Source organism: Peromyscus maniculatus, chromosome 1 (assembly GCF_049852395.1).
Source record: "Peromyscus maniculatus bairdii isolate BWxNUB_F1_BW_parent chromosome 1, HU_Pman_BW_mat_3.1, whole genome shotgun sequence".
Lineage (NCBI taxonomy): Eukaryota > Metazoa > Chordata > Mammalia > Rodentia > Cricetidae > Peromyscus > Peromyscus maniculatus.
The window spans coordinates 159,621,459-159,632,067 of record NC_134852.1 but is presented as its reverse complement, the minus strand read 5'-3'; the positions used below and the strand labels follow the sequence as shown (position 1 = coordinate 159,632,067).

The 10,609-nt window shown below is 52.8% G+C and overlaps 1 protein-coding gene across 2 annotated transcripts; it reads right to left on the bottom strand.

Moving 5' to 3' along the window:
- Positions 1 to 51: 51 nt before the first annotated feature.
- Positions 52 to 10,043, bottom strand: Bad (BCL2 associated agonist of cell death). 2 transcript variants are annotated; one of them, XM_006980722.4, is made up of 4 exons: positions 9,893 to 10,043; positions 8,957 to 9,136; positions 1,220 to 1,410; positions 52 to 565 (listed from the first exon to the last, which is right to left on the bottom strand). In XM_006980722.4, the coding sequence occupies exons 1-4, from the start codon at positions 10,041 to 10,043 to the stop codon at positions 440 to 442; spliced, it is 648 nt and encodes a 215-aa protein (XP_006980784.2). In that variant the 3' UTR covers positions 52 to 439. The 2 variants fall into 2 exon arrangements, with proteins under 2 accessions (XP_006980784.2, XP_006980785.2); XM_006980723.4 differs by lacking the exon at positions 9,893 to 10,043 and adding an exon at positions 9,708 to 9,841.
- Between the last annotated feature and the right edge of the window lie 566 nt (positions 10,044 to 10,609).

Genomic DNA, 10,609 nt, shown 5'->3' with positions numbered 1-10,609 from the left:
TCAGGAATAATGAATGATCCGGCTTGCGGAACCCCAAACGAAGGACAGAGATGCGGCAGCACAGGCGCGGGCTTTATTGTCAAGCACGTAGCGACCACGGGCTCCCAGTTCGAATGATAGGGCTGCAGCCAAGTCACGGTTTATACCCCGGCTCTCAACTTGGCGCAGGCGCCTGAGGGCAGCCGGGAAACCGAGAGGGGAAAAGTCACTTCCGGAAGCTGAGGTGGGGGAGGCGGAAACTTTGAAACTTCCAACGAGAACCATCCCTTCGTGGCTATTGCACGCACCAGAAGGGACTCAAGCTGTTGGCCAGCTCTTCTCCCTGTTAAAGGGGCACAGCGATCCTCTCTTTATCCCTAAGTCTTCCGAAGGCTTCCGCCCACACCCAATATGGCGGGCGTCGGGAGCAGGTCGAGTTCCGGGAATGTGGAGCGGAAGATCACTGGGAGGGGGTGGAGCCTCCTTTGCCCAAGTTTCGATCCCACCAGGACTGGATAATGCGCGTCCAGCTGGCGCTTTGTCGCATCTGTGTTGCAGTCCCCGCGCTCTTTGGGCGAGGAAGTCCCTTCAGGGAAGGAGTAAAGAGTTGAGTGAATGAGCCTCACCCTGGCATCCCGAATCAAGTCCTCCTCACATTCTGAGTTGAAATGTCAAGACCACCGCCACCAGCTTGCTCTGCACTGAGCGGTCAGGGGCGCTAGAAGATGAGTGGGCTCTCGGGAATCGGTATTGGTTGGAGCCCACAAACTGCTGGGACCCTAAATGAAACCTCCGAGCCAGAGATCTTAAGAGGATGGGGCTGAATTCAAGAATTTAAAGTGGCTCAGAAGTTGGGGAGACGCTCCCATACTAGCAAGCTTCGAGCTCTCCGAACCTCGGGGACTCAGGAACTTTGGCCTGAAATGAGTCTGTAGTACAGATCACAGAAAACCTTGGTTCTCTGAGCGGTCTACCTGTAAAAGAACTCTGGACTACAGGTGCCGACAAGTTCCGGAACTGGGGGCGGGGTTTCGGACAAAGAAGGAAGAGGGAGGAAATCCTTGGACTGCAAGTCACAGAACACAAGGGACAGAGGAGGGATTAGAACTGCAAGTCCCGGCATGCCCTGAAACACGAAAGGGAAAACCTGGTGGGCCTGAAACTACAAATCCCGACATGCCCTAGATAGCAGAAGGGGAAGGTGGGTATAGGTCCGGTCGCACCCTATGCAGGTGCTCACCTTGAAGGAACCCTCAAACTCGTCGCTCATCCTTCGGAGCTCGCGGCCGTAACGCTGCGCGGCCCAGAGGTTGGGGGGAGCCGAACGCGAGCGGCCCCGAAAGGGGCTGAGCTCCTCCTCCGTCCCTTCATCCTCCTCGGTCCCCGCGGGGTACGAACTGTGGCGACTCCGGGTCTCCATAGCCCCAACGCCTGCAGGAGTCGGGATGAAAGAGGTGTGAATTTCGACCCGCCCTTCACACCTTCCAATAGCCCCAGTCCCTCTTTTGCGAATGGAGGGAGCTAAGAGGGTTTTTGTGAGAAATCGAGTTAACTTCCACAAATCCTTGTCGAGTGCCAGTAATGAAGGACGACTTTAGTGTACAAAAAGACTTTCTACTGTGCCTTAACTCACATGGTCTCATAGTAACCCCTAACTAGGGAGGTGTTCTGTTCTGTCTTTGCGGGGGAACAAGAACTCTCTGCATTCCATATTGCACCTATTTTTTGGAGACAGTGTCCAGAACTGTGGATTTTTTTTCTTTTTTGAGACTAGCATTTATGTGCTAAACTATCCTCACCACCTGGTTCTACAGACAGAACATAGAGGCTTGTCCTGGGCACGGTGCATATTTATAATCCCAGCACTGGTGAGCTGGAAGCAGGGGCTTGAGTTCAAAACCAGTCTCTACTACAGGAGGACGTGTCACGTCTCACAAATGGGGGAGTGGGGAGACTACAGCTACACAGGTGTTCAGAGAAGTCAGTTTCTCAGGCTGACAAGACTGTTAGGCCCTGAGGCCAGAAGTCCTTGGGTTTGGCCGCCTGAGCCCATCAGGGCGTGCAACTCTTGCCTTGCCCAGCCACCCTTAAACTCCAAGTTAGTTTCCTCCCTTCATGAAGTCTCACCTACCCTGCATACTAACGCACCTGTATGAAGGTCACATCGGAATGTAGACATGCTCTGTGAGCTGCAAGCGAATTGTGGGTGATCTGCTTCTCTGATCTGGGTACTGTGTGCCATCCTAACTTCTGCCATCTGAACCCCCTCTGCTCAGACCAGTGAAGACCAAGAACCTCTCCCAGGGGCAGAGTCCAGAGCTAGGTACAGCCTGCTGCCCACACCCAGGTGTCTGCAGGGAAAGCTTGGGAGGAGGTAAAATTCCCCCAGGTTTGGAGGTTGGTAAGTTTGCCTCCCTTTCACAAAGGTCAATGGGCAGAACTCTGCAATTCAGCTCCAGTACTGAGGATCCCAGCTGCAGACATGTAACAGAAAGCCAGAGGTAAGGAGGGAACCATCATGAAAGGCCTGGCCTGGTCTGCTTAAAGCACCTGGCCAGAACAATACTATTGCCCATCTACAGAGCATTTCAGGGGGACTACTCAGCAGCTAGGGAATTTCCCCAATTCCCTGGCACATCAGTGTCTTTCTCTGTGACACAGGGACAGCCTGTCTCATAGTTACCATGAGAACAGACAAGACAGGAGAGCACTCCACCTTGTCCTGTGAACAGCCATTGGCTTCTTGTCTCCTGTATGACAGATGTGGAGTTCTCCCCATCTTACAGAGAAGGAAGGCAGAAGCTAAAAGGCTCATGCCTGAGTCTCTTGGTGGTGCACCCTATCTGCACTAAAAAACGAAATGTCACTTCAACTGGACCTGAGCCCTGGAACCTCAGCATTCAGGTGCTGTGCTGGCAGGAAGGTGAAGACGTCCAGGTGGCCTTGGTGGGAGCTCAGCCCACTTCCTTCACCAAGGGCTGGTGAGACTGCTCAGCCAGTACAGGAGCTTTCAGTAGGAGCCTGAAGACCTGCGTGGGAACCTTGGAATCTATGTAAAGGGGGAAGGAGAAGACGACCTCCACAAGCTGTCCTCCGGCCTGCACGGATACTTGGGCAGTGTGGCACACATGCTCCATCCCCCAACAGATCTGCTTTCATGAGCAGGGTTAAAATCCTTGCTTAGCACACTCAAGGCCCTGGGTTCCATCCACAGCACCTCACAAAACAAAAACCCAACCAATCAAGGAGGACACAGAGCAGGTCAGGCTAGAGGTGTCTCTCAGATTCATTGATTTAGTTCTCAGCTCATATTATTGGGGAAGTTCCTCATTTGACAGGGATGAAACTAAGGCACAGAGACAGTATGCAACCTACCCAAGGCCACACAGTGAGGAAGACTAGTGCAAACACAACCCGCCTGACTCCAGGGTCTGCCCATCTCATATCCTAGCCCCCCTTCAACAGTACCCAGTGGCCCAGTCTGGAGGAGTCATTCTCTTCCTCCCCACTTGTCACCCATGCCAAGAGCCTGTGCTGTGGCATGGAGGATGTCAGTCACTAAAGGTGCTCAGCAATGCCAAGCACCCCAGCAACCAAATGACACCCATTTGTGTCAAGAGGCTTTATTGATTGATGAGATAGGGTCTCAGGTAGCTGGGACGCTGGCCTTAAACTCCCACCCCCCAACTGCAGTTTGAGTTGCTGAGACTGGAAGCCAAGGCTGTGCTGTGTACCTGCCAGGCAGGCACTCTACAGCCTGAGTTGCATCTCCCGGCCCTGGTGGAATTTTTAGAAATATCTTTGCATTTACTGGAAAGAACCTTGAGATTCTGTGAACTCCTTGGATAAAGAGGGTGGGTGGGGTGTGGCGCAGACCCGCCCCATCCCTCAGGGGCAGGGATGGGTGGCTTCTCTCTGGGTGGGTGCTCAGGCCTGCCCATTTATGCCACCCTCCCAGACGGAGGGGGTAGGAGGATGGGAAGAGACAGGTTGTCTTGCACTTTAAACTCCTTACCCAGGGGGTTTCTGGGTAAGTGGGTGTGGCTGATTGGGAAAATTCACAGTTCAAGGAGCAACCTAGCACACTCCATTAAAACTGGCGGGAGTGCCCAGGAGGTGACAAGCCAGGAAAAAGTGTTTGCCACAAAGCCTGATGACTTCAGTTCTGTTCCTGAGACCCACAAAGTAGAAGAGGAGAGAACCAAACCAACTCCTAAAATTCTCTTCTGACCTCCACACATGCCCTTACACACAAAAAACATGGCAAGGTGGAAAAGAGTAATAAAAACAAAAACGGTGGTGTCCTATACCCTTCCAAGAACAGTGAGGCTTTGCCCTCAGGCAGGGCAGGCCACTGTGCCTGCCATGTCTCCATAGTGGCCTGCCCAGACTTGTGCTGTAGCCTTGAGCAAAGGCATTCTAGAGTTCCAGCCTGGGTCCTCACCTGGCCCTGCTCTGGCCAAGCGTTCTATCAGGGCCTCTATAACAACAGCCCAGCTTGCTCATAGCTGGGGTCACAGACAAAATGCCTCCCCAAACACCACTGTGCCCACCATCACTCTACTCAGTAACACTGAAATAGGAATTTCATACAATTTTTACCTGTTATAATAAAATATTTAAGAAAGAAGCTGGGCGGTCGTGGCGCACCACTTTAATCCCAGCACATGGGAGGCAGAGGCAGGTGGATCTCTGTGAGAGGCCAGCCTAATCTACAGAGTGAGTTTCAGGACAGCCAGAGCTGCACAGAGAAACCTTGTCTCAAAAAAAACAAAATAAGCCGGGCGGTGGTGGCGCACGCCTTTAATCCCAGCACTCGGGAGGCAGAGGCAGGCGGATCTCTGTGAGTTCGAGACCAACCTGGTCTACAAAGCGAGTTCCAGGAAAGGCGCAAAGCTACACAGAGAAACCCTGTCTCAAAAAACCAAAAAAAAAAAAATAAAAATAAAACCCAAAAACAAACAACAACAACAAAAAACCCCAAAAATTAATAATAATAATTTGCTCCCTGGATTTTATCAGCCAATCATTTCAATAGATTAGAAACTGTTCCCAGCTGGGCGTGGTAGCACACACCTTTAATCCAAGCCCTTGGGAGGCAGAAACAGGAGTTCAAGGCCAGCCAGGGCTATTCAGAAAAGCCCTGTCTTGAAAAGACAAAATAAAGAATTGTTCCTGGAGGTACAAATCTATACAATCCCAGCTTCTTGCTAGTTGGCTGTCTGAGGCAGGAGGGTTGCTTATGCCCAGGAGTTTGAGGCCAGCCTGGGCAACACAGTGAGATTTTGTCTCAATAAATGTAAAAAAGGCTGGGGATATGGTTCAGTGATAGTGTTTGCCTAGTTAAGCTGGAGACCCTGGGTCCTGACCTTAAAACCTCAAAACCTAACAAGAAAAACATTCCTAGCTCAGGGGCCGTGCAAAACCACAGGGATTTAGCCCATGTCTGTGGTTTTCCAATCGCTGCTCTAAATCCCAACTGCCTACCTTAAATCTTGAATGGCTGTATGGAAGGAAGGAATGCCTGCAAGTCACTTCCATCCTGAGTCTAACCTACACCTCATGTTTGCCATCCAAGAACACTGGATGTCCAAGGCCTTTACTACTGATGGAAACCCAGGTCTGCAGCGCCTGAGCCAACTCACAGTAACAATGATAACCACAACTATGGCAGTAATAGGGCACAGGACCTCCATGGTACCTCCTCTGTGCCAGGCAGTTCCTAAGCATTGTTCACATGAACTCAGGTACCCTTACTGCAGCCCTGTGAAGTAGGAACAGTTCTATTCCCATTTTACAGCTCGGGAAATTCAGGCGGACCAGTTAATGTTTCAATGGGCTCCTAAAGGGCCCTCCTCAGATGCTGCAGTCTGGACCAGAGGCCAGTACGGGCTGCTTCTCCCAGTTTATGGCCTTCTCCCCTTCCCACTCTGGAGTCTGTTTCAGGCATTGCACTGCAGTCACTGCCCCAGGGATGCTCACAGCCCAGTGGGCCTGGTGCAAATAGGCAGGAGAGCTAGGGTCAGAGTGAGCTGACTGCAGAAATGGCCAGTAGCTCTATGGCACTTGCAAATCTCGTTATGGAAAGTGACTTGTTTTGCTGGAACAGAGTCTCACTAAGGAGCCCAAGCTGGCCTCAAACTCAGCCATGCTTGGTGCTGAGATTACAGGCATATCTTACTGACGCCTAAATGCTAACTACCACCACATCCAGTTCTGGCAATTGCTTTTGAGACAACTAAATACTAAATCAAATGTTTATGACACTCCATACACACACACACACACACACACACACTGGTTCAGGGAGGATATCTGTGGTCTAGTCCCCGCCTAGCAGGGAAGCAAAGACATTCAGCTACCTTCCCTATGGCTGTTTCCCCTGGCAGCCCTCCTTCACGGATCGGAGCTGAGCTGGGGTGCACCTCTCTCCACTCCCGGCCACACTTTCACACTGCGATCCCTAAATCAGGGTTCAGAGCTTGTCACTGCCACGCTCCATGCCTCAGCCTTCTCCATCTTGTACACAAATTGCTCTGCTTCTCTGCCAGTCCCTTAGCCCACTCTGAGTTTTTTGAACCTGAGTGCTCCTCCTGATCTCTGACTTCTTCATCTCCATGTTCCTTGCCCTCCTCTCAGCCTCTCATTCCATTGGCATAACCTAGACCACCCTGTCACTTATCAAAAACTCCATCCTAGCACGATGCCAGCCAACTGCCACCTCCTTCCTCTTGGAGCACCCCCTTGACGTAGGTGTAAAACTTGGGGTAGCTCCTCTCCTTTCCACAAGCACCTAGCACCTACCCCTGGCTGGCTGTCACATACACAACTCAGATCAACTCCCTGCTGCTCCCACAAGCAGTGCTCTGGAATCCCACCTACATGTCTAAAAGTTCCTACCTGATCCCTGGCCTTCCCCCATCTCTTTCTTCCAACTTTCAGGGTGCTGAGTATGTTCCTCAACAGCTCTTTCCTTCCTACCCAACTCCCAGGCCTGGGGATGTGGCTCATAGAAGAACACTTGCTCAGCATGTACAAAGGCCCTGGGATCCATCCCCAGCACAGTAAGAAGGGAAAAAAAAATCTTCCCAGGATTCCAGTCAAAGTTGTTCTTACAATAGCCTCCAAAGGCCTGTACAGACTGAATTGGACAGGGCTCTACTTACCCTTCTTTACCTCTCCCCACTTGGGGCCCTACTACCCAGGAGCAATTCTTGTCCCAGGGCCTCCTAACTTCCTGTTCTCTATACCTGAAACACAGGCATCAGAATAGCTAACTCTCAGCCTTACCTATTCGGCTGCTCCCTCCTAAGACCAGCCCTGACTACCTAGGTAAGTCTCTGCTCTCTACCTCCAACACACATCATCTTCTGAGCACTGCGTAGCTTTCTTATGGCTCCTCTGTTGGTGTCTGTCCCACCACTGTAGGACATGGATGAAGAGGGGTTAGTGTGCCTCAGGGTTGAGGAGGAACAGCCAGGTGTGGGCAGAGGATGGAGAGGAGCTAAGAGCAGAAAAAGAGCAAGCAGGACATCTGGAGGTTAAAAGAAATGTGGTGGGCTGGAGAGATGGCTCAGTGGCTCAGCCTTTACTGCTCTTGCAGAGGATGTGAGTTCAGTACCCAGCAACCACATGGGGCAGCTTACAACCACCTACATCAGGGGTGGCTCACAACCACCTCTAACAGCTCTAGGGGATCTAGCACCCTCTTCTGGACTCCAAGGAACCTGCACTTGCACACACACAGGCACACATATACATACAATTAAAAAAAATGTGGGGTTGGGGATTTAGTTCAGTGGTACAGCGCTTGCCTAGCAAGCGCAAGGCCCTGGGTTTGATCCTCAGCTAAAAAAAAAAAAATTGTGGAATGCCAGGCATGTTGGCCCACCTATGATCCCAGTACTTGGGAGGTAGAGGCAGGAGGATCGGAAATTCAAGGCTAGTCTCACTTATACAGCAAGTTTGAAGCAACCCTGGGATATGTGAGGCCTTGTCTCAAAAAGGGAGTGGGGACTATGCGGTGGTGGCACACGCCTTTAAACCCAGCAGATTTAATCTGGAGACAGAGGCAGGCAGATCTCTGTGAGTTCAAGGCCAGTCTGGTCTACAGAGCAAGTTCCAGGAAAGACTCCAAAGCTACACAGAGAAACCCTGTCTTGAAAAAAAAACAAAGAAAAAGAAAAAAAAAAAAGAAGAAGAAGGAAATGGGGGTCATTTAAGCTCTAGTGGGCAGTGACACACCTGATTAAGCTGAGATTTCTGTGGCTGCACAGGCTCAACCCTGGGGAGTGGAGAGGACTGAGAAATAACCAGTATCTTCCAATGCCCCGCCTTCCATTTTGGCACTCACTTTCCAATCCTCACACTGCTCTTCTGTTTGTCACTTTGGTCACCTGCCTGTCCCATCTGTGCAAGGACAGTCCTGCTGTGGGTGATCCATGGGGTGAGAAAGAACCTACTGGCTGGGCAGTGGTGGCACATACCTTTAATCCCAGCACTTGAGAGGCCAGCCTGGTCTACAGAGTAAGTTCCAGGACAGCCAGGGCTACATAGAGGAACCCTATCTTGAAAAAAAAAAAAAAAAAGAAAGAACCTACTGGCCACTGGAAGGCCCTAACCAAGGAAGAACAGGTACTCAGAAATTGAGGAGTCTTCCAGCACCACCTCTTAGGGTGACCTTAGGAAAGTCACTTCCTCTTTGGGGATCAGTTTGCCTCCCACTGATGTCTATCCTGGGGCCTGTTTTGAGCATTCAGTGAAGCAGGTTGATCACCTAAGGGCATGCCAAATATTTCTGTGAATTAACCCTGTGGTCTTACAAAGGCAGTGATAGTTTGTAGAAGAGACATTTTGAGGCTCAGAGCTATGTGGGACTTACCCAGAGTCTTCAGGAAGTATGGCTGCTACAGGGATGCAAGGGGCAACTGAGTGGGGGGCGAGGGGCAGGCAGATGATGGTGGGATGGGGAACCTACCTCCATGATGACTGCTGTTGGCTGCCTGCCCCTGTTGGTGTCCGATGTTCCCCAGGAGACCTGGGGGCAGGTAGGGACCCCGTTGGTCCCCAGTGAAGCTTGGGCCCAGGCCCCTATCAGCAGTACTGGAGTCTTCCTGCTCACTCGGCTCAAACTCTGGGATCTGGAACATACTCTGGGCTGTAAAGACAAGGTAAGAAGTACTTAGGGCACAGTGAGGCAAACTGGTGATGAGAAGCAGGAGAGGTGCCCCTGGCTCCCTCTCCTACTGGATCACACAGGAGCACGCGCACACGCCCGCGCGCACACACACACAACACAGGCCCATCAGTCTTCCCAAGCCTCATCTGTCTACTGGGTCTGGCCCCTGGCTCCCTCTCCTACTGGATCACACGCACGCGCGCGCGAGCACACACACACACACACACACACACACACACACACACACACACACACTCCTACTGGATCACACGCACGCGCGCGAGCACACACACACACCCTCTCCTACTGGATCACACGCACACACGCGCGAGCACACACACACACACACACACACACACACACACGCACACACGCACACACACACACACACACGCCACAGGCCTATCAGCCTTCCCAAGCCCTCATCTGTCCGCTGGGTCTGGCCTGGTGGAGAACACAGGCTGTCCCCGGGATACTAAATCTCTCTTTAGAGTTCTGTCCAGGCCCCGGTGCGTCCCGCTTGCCCGTTATGACCGCGAATAGGTCTCACCCCAAGCCCGATCTCGAGGCCCCTGACCCGGGCCTGCCTCCTCCCTCTAGTTCTAAGGGCGCCCGGTCCTAGTTTCCTGGGCGACGGGAACTGTCACGCATCTGACCCAATCAGTTCTCGAAGTAAATCCCGGGTCGGCCTGGAGGCGGGGCCACCCCAAGCCAGGTCCCACCCCTGCAGTCGACCTGCTGGTCTCCACCGCCTTCCTCCTGCGTCGCTCCCCAGGCTCCGGATTCCGGGATCCGACTTCCTCACGCCTAGGGCATGTGCAGGAGCCAGCAAGGGCTGCTTTGGGGTTCCCATTTGGATCGGGAAGGCCTGCTTCGGCTGATACATCCTCTGGGCCCGAATTCCCTCCTGTAAAATGGGGCTAATGACACCTCCCTGGGGAGCTGGTGAAAACTCTGTAAACAGCTCAGTGATTACTATGGGCGAAAGCACTTGTAGAGCCGTTCACTGAAGCTCGGCCGTAGGGTGCAGTGATCGTTGCGATGGTTATTGCTCTCCCTGGACCCAAGGACCGGGATGGGGAAGCCGGCTCCTTCCTCCTCCTGGTCGTGGAGGCCTCGCGTTGCCCAACTCGGGGACAACCCACCGCGCCATCTCGGGAGCTCCTTCCAGGCAGGATGGCCGCCCGGGTGCGGGAGAAGGGAGAGGGGTGCCCAGGAGGACGAGCCGTGGGGCTCTCGGGGGGCTCGGCTGCTAGAAAAGGTGTGTGCAAGCGGTCGCAGGCCGGAGCGCGGAGCCCGCGAACAGAAGCTAGGGGGCGGGGCCAGGGTGCCATCTTGGTTGTGGGCGGAAGTTCCCTTCAGCGACCCAGTGCGGGGAAGTCGTTGCCGCCCCCATATGGGCACGCCGATCCCGATGTGGGCTAGGGGAATCTCAGCGTAGGAAACAGTAGT